General features: G+C 43.9%; 1 protein-coding gene and 1 pseudogene across 1 annotated transcript in view; one reads left to right on the forward strand and one right to left on the reverse strand.

The window, feature by feature from the left end:
* Window positions 1-6,570, forward strand: part of kat2b (K(lysine) acetyltransferase 2B) — a 15,420-nt gene extending 8,850 nt beyond the window's left edge. The window contains exons 11-18 of the mRNA XM_030789217.1: window positions 35-161; window positions 2,698-2,808; window positions 3,941-4,084; window positions 4,206-4,320; window positions 4,611-4,641; window positions 4,819-4,882; window positions 5,024-5,108; window positions 5,527-6,570. Coding sequence (XP_030645077.1) covers window positions 35-161; window positions 2,698-2,808; window positions 3,941-4,084; window positions 4,206-4,320; window positions 4,611-4,641; window positions 4,819-4,882; window positions 5,024-5,108; window positions 5,527-5,720 — 871 coding nt within the window. The 3' untranslated portion in view covers window positions 5,721-6,570. The remainder of the gene's footprint in view (window positions 1-34; window positions 162-2,697; window positions 2,809-3,940; window positions 4,085-4,205; window positions 4,321-4,610; window positions 4,642-4,818; window positions 4,883-5,023; window positions 5,109-5,526) is intronic.
* A 3,312-nt stretch (window positions 6,571-9,882) lies between these two features.
* Window positions 9,883-11,878, reverse strand: LOC115824919 (uncharacterized; annotated as a pseudogene).
* Window positions 11,879-12,587: the final 709 nt, after the last annotated feature.

Raw genomic sequence — 12,587 nt, forward strand, 5'->3', positions numbered from 1 at the left:
AGACTTTGCGTGTGCTTTGTCTTAATACATGCAGGAAACACAAGACTCTGTCTTTGATTAAAGATGGCCGCGTGATTGGGGGAATCTGCTTCCGAATGTTCCCGTCTCAGGGCTTCACTGAGATAGTCTTCTGTGCCGTGACGTCAAACGAACAAGTTAAGGTCAGAGATCTTCAGCCTGTCATTTATTCAGAATCATAGCCCTTTTCACTTTGACTGTTTTGAGTAGTTTGCCTTACTTAGTCCTGTCACATACCAACCCTGATGCAAGAGAGAGGGAAAGACAGGGAGACAGAGAGAGAGAGAAAGACAGGGAGACAGAGAGAGAGGGAAAGACAGGGAGAGAGAGAGAAAGACAGGGAGAGAGAGAGAGAGAAAGACAGGGAGAGAGAGAGAGAGAGGGAAAGACAGGGAGACAGAGCGGGAAAGAGACAGACAGAGAGCGGGAAAGACAGACAGACAGAGAGCGGGAAAGACAGACAGAGAGAGAGGGAAAGATAGTGGGAGAGAGAGAAAAGGGAGAGAGAGAGGGAGCGGGAAAGACAGGGAGAGAGAGAGGGAAAGACAGGTAGACAGAGAGAGGGAAAGACAGGGAGAGAGAGAGAGAGAGGGAAAGACAGGGAGACAGAGCGGGAAAGAGACAGACAGAGAGTGGGAAAGACAGACAGACAGAGAGCGGGAAAGACAGACAGAGAGAGAGGGAAAGATAGTGGGAGAGAGAGAGGGAAAGACAGGGAGAGAGAGAGCGGGAAAGACAGGGAGAGAGAGAGCGGGAAAGACAGGGAGACAGAGAGAGGGAAAGACAGGGAGAGAGAGAAAAGGGAGAGAGAGAGGGAGCGGGAAAGACAGGGAGAGAGAGAGGGAAAGACAGGTAGACAGAGCGGGAAAGAGACAGACAGAGAGCGGGAAAAACAGACAGACAGAGAGCGGGAAAGACAGACAGAGAGAGAGGGAAAGATAGTGGGAGAGAGAGAGGGAAAGATAGTGGGAGAGAGAGAGAGGGAAAGACAGGGAGAGAGAGAGGGAAAGACAGGGGGAGAGAGAGAGGGAAAGACAGGGAGAGAGAGAGGGAAAGACAGGGGGAGAGAGAGAGGGAAAGACAGGGAGAGAGAGAGGGAAAGACAGGGAGAGAGAGAGGGAAAGACAGGGGGAGAGAGAGAGGGAAAGACAGGGAGAGAGAGAGGGAAAGACAGGGGGAGAGAGAGAGGGAAAGACAGGGAGAGAGAGAGGGAAAGACAGGGAGAGAGAGAGGGAAAGACAGGGGGAGAGAGAGGGAAAGACAGGGGGAGAGAGAGAGGGAAAGACAGGGAGAGAGCGAGAGGGAAAGACAGGGAGAGAGAGAGAGGGAAAGACAGGGAGACAGAGAGAGGGAAAGACAGGGAGAGAGAGAGAGGGAAAGACAGGGAGACAGAGAGAGGGAAAGACAGGGAGAGAGAGAGAGGGAAAGACAGGGAGACAGAGAGAGGGAAAGACAGGGGGAGAGAGAGAGGGAAAGACAGGGGGAGAGAGAGAGGGAAAGACAGGGAGAGAGAGAGAGGGAAAGACAGGGGGAGAGAGAGAGGGAAAGACAGGGGGAGAGAGAGAGGGAAAGACAGGGAGAGAGAGAGAGGGAAAGACAGGGGGAGAGAGAGAGAAGGAAAGACAGGGAGACAGAGAGAGAAAAGGGAGAGAGAGAGAGGGAAAGACAGGGGGAGAGAGAGAGGGAAAGACAGGGGGAGAGAGAGAGGGAAAGACAGGGGGAGAGAGAGAGGGAAAGACAGGGGGAGAGAGAGAGAGGGAAAGACAGGGGGAGAGAGAGAGGGAAAGACAGGGGGAGAGAGAGAGAGGGAAAGACAGGGGGAGAGAGAGAGAGGGAAAGACAGGGGGAGAGAGAGAGGGAAAGACAGGGGGGAGAGAGAGAGGGAAAGACAGGGAGAGAGAGAGGGAAAGACAGGGGGAGAGAGAGAGAGGGAAAGACAGGGGGAGAGAGAGAGAGGGAAAGACAGGGAGACAGAGAGAGAAAAGGGAGAGAGAGAGAGGGAAAGACAGGGGGAGAGAGAGAGGGAAAGACAGGGAGAGAGAGAGGGAAAGACAGGGGGAGAGAGAGAGAGGGAAAGACAGGGGGAGAGAGAGAGAGGGAAAGACAGGGAGACAGAGAGAGAAAAGGGAGAGAGAGAGGGAAAGACAGGGGGAGAGAGAGAGGGAAAGACAGGGGGAGAGAGAGAGGAAAAAGACAGGGAGAGAGAGAGAGAGGGAAAGACAGGGAGAGAGAGAGAGAGGGAAAGACAGGGGGAGAGAGAGAGGGAAAGACAGGGAGACAGAGAGAGAAAAGGGAGAGAGAGAGAGGGAAAGACAGGGAGAGAGAGAGAGAAGGAAAGACAGGGGGAGAGAGAGAGGGAAAGACAGGGAGACAGAGAGAGAAAAGGGAGAGAGAGAGGGAAAGACAGGGGGAGAGAGAGAGGGAAAGACAGGGGGAGAGAGAGAGAGGGAAAGACAGGGAGAGAGAGAGAGGGAAAGACAGGGAGAGAGAGAGGGAAAGACAGGGGGAGAGAGAGAGGGAAAGACAGGGAGAGAGAGAGAGAGGGAAAGACAGGGAGACAGAGAGAGAAAAGGGAGAGAGAGAGAGGGAAAGACAGGGGGAGAGAGAGAGAAAAGGGAGAGAGGGACTTATTATTTATGTGATTCATTTTGCCATTTGACCTTTGATGACCTTTCGCAGGGTTATGGTACTCATTTGATGAACCATCTGAAGGAATATCACATCAAACACGACATTCTCAACTTCCTCACGTATGCAGACGAATATGCCATTGGCTACTTCAAGAAACAGGTCAGTCGTCTATTGGCTCCGTAAAAAATGCTTGTATCTACCTCAACAGCTATCTCAAACAGCAAGCCAGCATTTTGTCAGTGACTTCAAAAAGCCAGCTGCTGGCTTTTCCAAAGTAGGGTGGCTGCAGTTAATCAACACAATTGATTAAATAACGCAGATAAATTCATCAAGTCGCAGTTTCTCAATCTACTAATCATTTTGTTTGTTGTTGTTTTAGGTCCTGGTTTGAGTTGGACCACTCAACCTGTGTAGTTAACAATAGAAACCTTTGGTATTTTTGATTTTCTGTTGGGAATCTCTCCATCTTGATTATATATTGTTTATATTTATTCTGTATTGCAGACCATTACTTTTTAGCCCCTTTATTACAGTTTATTACAATTTCCTACAAATCCTGCACTTGACTAAAAGACCGCCATTGTTTGTGTAAATCCCTCTGGAGTGGAGTGGAGTTATATTTTCATGGGAGAAATTAACTGAATAATCGATGACATAATCAATAGATTAGTCAGTTGCAAAATTATTGTTGGTAGCAGCCCTACTGCGAAGTGGACTCAGAAGTCTTCTAGAATATGTATTAGAGAGTCAGTGTTATAGAGAGTCAGGGTTTCAGAAAGTCAGTGTTTTAGAGAGTCAGTGTTTTAGAGAGGCAGGGTTTTAGAGAGTCAGGGTTTCAGAAAGACGGTGTTTTAGAAAGTTGGTGTTTTAGAGAGTCAGTGTCTTAGAGAGTGTGAGGGCTTTTTTCGAGTCATCCATGAGCGGTTTACAAAAACAGGAAGACATAATACTCCAGTGTGATACTCCAGTGTAATACTCCCGTGTGATACTCCAGTGTGATACTCCAGTGTAATACTCCAGTGTGATACTCCAGTGTGATACTCCCGTGTGATACTCCTGCCAGCTCAGGGGAAAATATGCTTTTGTAGGGTTACTCTGTCAGGAGGCTGAGGCAGCTTTTTGTTAGGCAATTAGTAGCAGCTGATTTTTACTCCTTGTTAGTTAGGCAATGATATGACAGAGCTGATTCATGACATCTAAACTTGTATTTATTGCCTCAGACTTTGAAATCAATGTTCATCAGTTAGACTGGAATGTAAAAGTCAGTATTTCTTTTTCTGTTTGTTGAAAGGGCTTTTCGAAAGACATTAAGGTACCCAAGTCTAAGTATGTGGGCTACATTAAAGACTATGAGGGAGCCACTCTGATGGGCTGTGAACTGAACCCCAGCATACCGTACACAGAGTTCTCCGTCATCATCAAGAAACAGAAAGAGGTGTGTATGTGAAAAAATGTCAGAGTTCTGTGTCCCCCGGCCCTCTTTTGGTGCTTTAAATTTAAATAGGTTTCTTCTCTCTCTCTCTCTCTCCCTCTCTTTCTCTCTCTCCTTCCCTTAGATCATTAAGAAGCTGATAGAGCGAAAGCAGGCTCAGATTCGGAAGGTGTATCCTGGACTCTCCTGTTTTAAGGAGGGAGTTCGACAGATTCCTATTGAGAGCATCCCAGGCATCCGTATGTGAACACTATTAAAGCAACACTGTAGAACTCTGTCCAAATGTGAACACTGTATAAAACTCTTTATACAACACTATAGATCTCTGTCCAAATGTGAACACTGTATAAAACTCTTTATACAACAGTATAGAACTCAGTCCAAATGTGAACACTATTAAAGCAACAGTATAGAACAGTCCTATCCCAGTCTAAAAAAATCCCACACTGTATAATGAGGCAAATTGTGGCAGTTATTTTATCTTCTGTCTGGTCAATGATGTAAATTCTGTTTCTGTTTCTTTCAATAGGTGAGACAGGTTGGAAGCCTCAAGGAAAAGGGTTGGTGTCCTTTTATCATCTGATTGTTTTCCATTTATATATTTGATCTCACACAAGATAAAAGTGATACTATTTGAGCATGACTTTTCCATGTGTGTTTGTATGTTTGAGTATGTTCATGTATACATGCATATAGCTGTCTGTATGTCTCTTTAAAATGGTGTTTCCCTCTGACAGGAAGGAACTCAAAGATCCAGACCAACTCTACAGCACCTTAAAAGCCATCCTGCAGCACGTCAAGGTGATCACAGACAAACACACACATAACACACACACACAGACATAGAAAGCTCACATGCTCTGTCTGACACATACTGTACACACTGTTTAGGGCTTTTTACTGTACTGGCATGTGAATTCTTTGTGTGTGTTCTTTTATCAGTCCCACCAGAACGCATGGCCTTTCATGGAGCCTGTGAAGAAAACAGAGGCTCCTGGATATTACCAGGTCATCCGCTTCCCTATGGGTATGCCTCAGTGTCTGCTTATGCAAGGCTATTATTACCCAAATACAGACAGCAAGAGAGATCTTTTTTTTTTTTAAATGTAGTGTTGAACATATTGTAGGGCTATATTTATAGTGTTGAACATATTGTAGGGCTATATTTATAGTGTTGAACATATTGTAGGGCTATATTATATTTGTAGTGCTTGATATCACTGACTATGGCTTTTTTCCCCAAACCACTCAAACAAAACTAGCAAATTTGTCTGACTGATTGTCATTGGAAACACATTGTTTTACAGGAGCATGGACTTGCTGAAAGTAACTTTAAACCTGGTGTGTGTGTGTGTGTGTCTGTGTGTGTGTGTGTGTGTGTGTGTGTGTGTGTGTGTCTGTGTGTGTGTGTGTGTGTCTGTGTGTGTCTGTGTGTGTATTTGCAGATCTAAAAACAATGAGTGAGCGGTTGAAGAGTAGGTACTACACCACGAGAAAGCTCTTTATGGCAGACATGCAGAGAATCTTCACCAACTGTCGTGAATATAACCCACCTGAAAGCGAGTACTACAAATGTGCCAACCTGCTGGAGAAGTTTTTCTACACTAAGATTAAAGAAGCTGGCCTTATTGACAAGTAGATCACACGAACCACCATACTGATCTGTTTATGTATATTTATTTATTTATTTGTTTGGTCTATGTTCAAATGAGTTCTCTTGCCCTGTCTCTCACTCCTCCTGTCCTCTAAGAAGAGGGGTTTGCTTGTGTGTGTACAGAGCCATGAAAAACTAGCATGTCTGTTTCTGAACAATTCCTCCTGCCAAAACAGAACATTTCAGACGCTATGTGTGTCTATGGGACAACTTTATGAAGAGTTGCACATTTGTTGACACAGGGAATGGGGGAGGTTAGGGTTAAGCACACATTATATTAAATGAACTAATGACATGCCCTAACCCGTGCTTTATGTCCATCTGCACTTATTTATTATTTAAGATAAACAGAATTGTGATAAATAGGAGCCTTTGTAAGAAATGAATATTTGTGATATATGAAAATTGCTTGTGGTTCATTTGAGTGTGTCAGTGTTGTGCTGTACAGTGTGTGTGTGTGTGTGTGTGGGTGGGTGAGGAAGGGAAGTTGTTTATGGATTGGCTCGCAACTTACCTGCCAATCTAACAGTACACCTTTGTTTTTGAAGAAGGAACTGTGATAATGTGCAATAACTTGTAGGTTTCTTTTGTTGTTTTGTAAAACGTTTGTACTTTGAAATATTTAGAAAAGTGGACTTTGTAATACATTGAGGAACAGATGTTTCAAGGTCTTTTTCTTGTAGTTTTAAAGACAGTCTATTTTATAGAAGGATTAAAAATTGACAGTATTTAGACTAACCAGCTATAACAGGTGTGTTGTTTCTTAATTATGTAATATTCAAAATAAGTTCAGAAACAACTCGTTACCTTTCATAAGGACAGTGGCTTTTTTTTTCTAGTCACACAGAGACATTTACCACTATATATTTCTACCTGTACAATATATCTTCTGTTGTGTCCTCCTTTGCACATAAAAATACATCATTTGTCTTCTAGTAAAAGAAAAAAATTGCAACAACAAAGGAACTTCTACAGCCTAGTGAATTTCATAGTGGTCAGAATATGTGATATTGTATGGGCTACTGGAGTATCTCTTTTTACAGATCCTTACATCCTGAGAAATACTGTGTCTTTTCCAGGGTTTGAACCCAGGCCTCATTCACCTTAAATTTCACTCGCTCCCTGATCCCTACAGCTCACCACTTTATAAAGCTTATACACCAAAAGTCATCAGCCTCTGTTATACATGTCATTTAAATTGGACATGATACTCTTTTTACTGAACCATTGTGGTCTGTTTCCTCACTAAACGAGGCTTGCAACTGTAGCCTAGTGTCAGATATGATTACTTCTGCTACTGAGTGGCAGACAGGTAAAGACTGAACTCATTCATAATTCCCTGTCTGTGTGCCTGTCAGATGTCGAATGGTAGAAGTGGATGTTCAGTGCAAGCTGATAAATTTGGGTAGAAGTTTTGCTTATTCTGTTTGTTGTCATAGTTGCCTTTCACATGCTGTGATAAACTTGCAGAACCTTGCGACCCGAGTAGTTTCACGCTGAACGAATATGACGCTGTGCATGAGTGTCATGTCATGGTTCAGGTCCACATACTGCACTGTCGGACCGCTCATGAAATTCCACACACTACACTGTCGGACTGCTCATGAAATTCCACACACTGCACTGTCGGACTGCTCATGAAATTCCACACACTGCACTGTCGGACTGCTCATGAAATTCCACACACTGCACTGTCGGACTGCTCATGAAATTCCACACACTGCACTGTTGGACTGCTCATGAAATTCCACGCACTGCACTGTTGGACTGCTCATGAAATTCCACACACACTATTCTGTCAGACCACTTTATCTCATTAGATTCCACACACACTATGCTGTTGGACTGCTTTATCTCATTAGACCACACAATTTGAAGATACCAGGTTTGGACTTAGGAATGTCCTCAGAAGTCCAAATTGTAATATATTTTCATATATACCTTACTAATGATAAACCGGCAGTACAGGGGTGTTTGACCTATGGTAAACAGCTATGGCATTTCCAGTAGCACCATCATTTTTTGTCACTAAAGTTTAGTATAGAGGTATGAACAGAGAAGTTAACTTAATTTTTTGCACAGTTTAGTGTGTGAACATGTTTACTGAAATAAAACAAAATGTACAATTTTAAACATACAATAGATCTACATCTTTTTAAAAATTTTGATTTTTAAAGTAACTATTGTCAGAATTATCTTCCTGTCTGTTAGTGTATGGTCATTTAGTGTACAAAGTGCCAATGTCCTTCTGTGTTCCCTTCATAGATAAATGCACATATTTAAAGGTATTGTTTTACCTCTAGGAAAAAAAAAAACATCCATAATGAAGAAGCTTTTTAGCTGCACCTATGTGTGTCCCAGCCTCTGAAATATTGATTAGAGTAAAGAAATAGATGTTTTCTATAGGCTCATTTTACTGTAGGTCATTAAAGCAAGCTATATTCTTGACAATCAGGGCCTCACTATAGAAAAAGGTATAAACTCTGATAGATGCTATATTCAATGGAGTAGTTAAATTTTATATCCCATATTTAAAAAACAATAAGATACTCAGTAAAACAAAACCAAATAACTTTACTGAAAATGATATGCGATGTAACAAATTATGTACTAGAAATTACATGTGATATAAGAAACATGTAATAACATAAAACTTGAACAACAGGACTGAACTGGGCACATGCTTGGTGTTTTCTTGATAAGTGGAATCCCTATGTTCCATTATTCACTGATTCATGGAGATACTGAGGCAAAAAAATGTAATCCTGAAATGGACATCTACTTTTTGTATGAAGGAAAACGGAAGGACATTGGCACTTCGTACCCTTAATAACCATACGCAGTTTCCATGTACATTTTTATGTTCCTGGTAGCTACCCCACATACTAATTTGGTCCTATGAAAATGACCCAAATATGTCACCAGGCCTTGTTTTATTTATAATATCTTCATGTCCATTGATGGTAGACACCTCACATACTGACACAAGATTAATTAAAGATTGTATTTGCAGAAAAATTAATGATTGATATCTTATCGGTGCAAAAAATGTGGGTTTGTAGTACCCTCAACGTCACTCTTGTTTAAGAATTTTGCACTTATTTCCAAATATATATATATATGCAGAATATACAAAATAATATTACCATAGCTGTGTGCATTATGCATTGTGAGGACATACATTCACAGCGCATGCATATGCTTGCACATACCCATACTCTCAGGCACTATCAGTGGTAAGGCATTGTTTGCTCCAGTGATAGTAGCAGGCAGTTCACACATCCACACAGAATTACATAAGAGTCCTGAATTCTCATTCTACAAAAGGAAGAAAAGAACAGAATAGAATGCTATACAGAAAATAATTGAGGGCAGTAAGTGAAATAGATTAAAATTGAGGAGGGATTCATTTTGGGAAATTCTCATTAAATTCTTATTCATAAGTCAATAATCAGCGAAGACTGAGGTTCATAAAAAAACAGTGCTTTTGTTAACACCTCTGATGTTAATTTGGCTGTTTGGTCGTGAGACAGAGCAAGACATTGCTGAGAAACAGAGAGGGACAGAGGTGTGTATTCATTCTGTGTGTGTGCATGTGGATAAGGAGTTGCCACAGCACATGGTGACTTGGGGACATACACTGTATGTGACTTTGACCTGAACAGGCAACAAGTGGATATCACAGACAAGCTCGCAGGCACACACTCACACACTGTGTGCAATTTTCAATAAAATCAGTGAGGCTGGGACAGAAGCGGGTTGGAGTTTGAGTGGCAACACTGCTTTAACTAGCTTTGGATCTCCCAGGCAACCTAAAGTATTAGCTCAGCCAAATTACTATGCTGGGTAAATATCCACACTAGATTTAAATCACTATTTTAGAATGACAAATGGTGTCCCTTAGAGCAATATAATGACTCTTCAGAGCTTTATTACATTATGTAGTGTAAAAAGAGAAAGATTTAATGTGTTGAGCCCAAAGGACCCCTGAGGTTAGAGAGGTAAGAGTGAGGTATATAACTGCCATTCATTTGAATGTCTTGGCACTAAATGTACAGTTTTTGTTTCTTGACACAACAGGAGGTACGACTTGGACACATCATCAGTGATGAAGCAAGGGTCATAGGGTGTTTCGGATCTCAGATCATCAGACACCCTCACCTGGGTGACCCAGCCGAGGGTGATCAGTCCCCGGATTGTGTCCAAGTGCACTACACCATGGATCACCCCTCTTGATCCACAGCCACCTTGACACTTTCTCTGCAGCTTCTGTGATGTTCTTGGTGGCTTTTCTGCTACGCTCTAATGCTGAGGAGACTGAGTGAACTGTGTAGAGACCACCCTGCAAAGCCCCTGCAGCCCACCTCAATGGGCTCCTATCGGGCCTTCCACCCATGCCTTCTGCACTCCTCTACCAGCCCGAGGTATTTGGGCTTTTTCCGCTCGTGGGCCTCCTTGATCCAGTCTTCCCAGGGGACAGTAAGTTCCAACGTGACCACTTGCTTAGACCCCTCCAATGTTAAGACCAAATCTGGCCTGAGTGTCGTCCTCGCAATGTGCTCTGGAAACTTCAGCAGCTTCCCTAGGTCCACTTTCAGCTGCCAGTCACGAGCTGAGGCTAGCAGCCCAGCTGAGGCCCTGAGCTCTATCTGAGCTTTTTCTCCTGCCGTGACAGAGGCGATCTTGTGCCTTGTTGGGAGCTGATGTTTGCTCTGTTGGATTCCCGTGCAGATGGTGTCAGCTACTGCCTTCAGCACCTGGTCATGACGCCACCTGTACCTCCCCTCTCCCAGGGCTTTCGGGCAGCAGTTCAAGATGTGCTCCAAGGAACCTCTTGCTGGGCACAGTAGGCATGCAGGGGTACTGGTCAGACCCCAGCAATGCCAGTTGGATGGGCTGGGAAGGACATCATACACTGACTGGATCAAAAACTTGAGTCTCTTCCAAAGTTCTGACCAGGTGATCTTACAGGCAGTTGTATGATCCCAATTAGCCCAAGCTCCCTGCTTGTGCATAGCCACTGTCCTACTCCAGCATTCCACTTCCACCTCTGCACAGATCTCTCCCTGGACCAACTGACATCTCTCTCTCCCCTGGGCTTTGTCGTAGCGAGGTCTTGTATAGCTACCAAACCCGGCTCGTCCAGCAACCACAGAGCCTACCAGGATGCTGTGTCTCAGCCTCACTTCTGCCTGTTCGACTGCCTCCTGTGCCCACCACTTCCTCCTAGTTCTAACTGTGATGCCTGCAGAGGAGACTCTGGTGTCTGTCGAGTCTCTATAAAGCGTCACCTCTCTGACTCTGGTGACCTTAAATTCCTCTGTCAGGCTGGTGAAAGGAAGCTGCAGCTTGTTGGTGTGCCCATACAGGGCAATGCTGCTTAGGCTCTTTGGTAGGCCCAACCACCTCTGGAAGGACTGGCTGATGTTTCACTCATAGCCCTTGGTCATTGGAACTTCATTTATCAGCAGTGGCCAGAGAAGTCTTGACAGGATGCCATGCTGATAGATCCATGCCTTAAATTTCTGTGGAAGTCCTGACTTATACTTTCAGCTCTGTACTGGTTGACTGGACTGCGGCAGTTTCTCTCAGGGCACAGTCAAAGATCTTCCCCAGGCTCTTCACAGGTTTCTCAGACACCAATTGAATTTGAACTCCCCCCAAAGAAAAGTGGTACTTCTCAACCACTCTTCCCTTCCTCAGGACCAGGGACCTGGATTTGGTGGACTTAAAACTCATTTGTGCCCATGCGACGAGCCTTTCCAGCCCTTGGAGAAGCCATCGGCATCCTGGCACTGATGTTACTGTGACTGTTAGGTCGTCCATGAAGGCTCTGATTGGAGGTTGACGTGTGCCGTATTTGGACAGGGGGGCCCTGCATTCCACTTCCGCTGACTTTACCAGCATGTTCATTGCCAAGGCAAAAAAGGACACGGAAATGGTACGACCAGTGATGATGCCTTTCTCTAGGCAATGCCATGCACATGTTGTTGTCCCGGAGGTAAATCTCAAACTGAACTATTGTAAAAGTCCAATATGAGGTCCTTGATCCTCTCTGGAACATGGTATTTTGTCAGCTCTGTTGCCACCAGTTTGTGTGGAATACATCCATATGCATTGTATGTGTGTAACACTATTACCATTGTTATCATCACACCATGACTGTGCAAACATGCATGCAAGCTTTACTCTGCTAGTATGTCTGTCCTTCAGCTGCACGAATACTGGGGCCCGCTTATCACAGTCAGTGGAATGCATCAGTTCTGAATTCTGTGTGTGTTTGTGTGTGTAGCAGGAAGGAAAACAAAGTTAATTATGCTCTGGGTAATACAGATACAACTTGAAAGCAATTGTACAAAAGAAGTACAATGTAGGAGTACAATCTCCAAATGCAGCTCACAATGGAAACTTGGAAAATAGACTTTTACAATTGAACTCGAAATTGCACAGTGACTTACTCATGGAGTGGCTGAAAGACAGAGCCCTGAACAGAGCACATATCAGAACTCCTTACACAGGAAGTGAAAATCCTTACACAGGTAGTAATCCTAACTGATTACACAGGTGATAATCTAAACTAAATCAACCCAAATAATGAGACACAATGTCTATGTCACCTTCCAGTGATGAGTGGGAGCCGCAGATGACCTGCCCCCTCTGAGATGACTTTTGACACTTTCCAAAGCCATCAGGAATCAAAGAGGTCGCAGACTGAGTTTCCCTGTCTGCCTTATTAGCCCCAGTGGTCATTACTGTGGGTGGCATACAGAGCTTCGTTTGATAGTAGTACTTTTTGATGTATGAAGAAAGATTATCCAGACTAAATGATCGTTTCCTCCAAACCTAACTTAC

The sequence above is a fragment of the Chanos chanos genome, chromosome 12 (assembly GCF_902362185.1).
Source record: "Chanos chanos chromosome 12, fChaCha1.1, whole genome shotgun sequence".
Classification (NCBI taxonomy): Eukaryota; Metazoa; Chordata; class Actinopteri; order Gonorynchiformes; family Chanidae; genus Chanos; species Chanos chanos.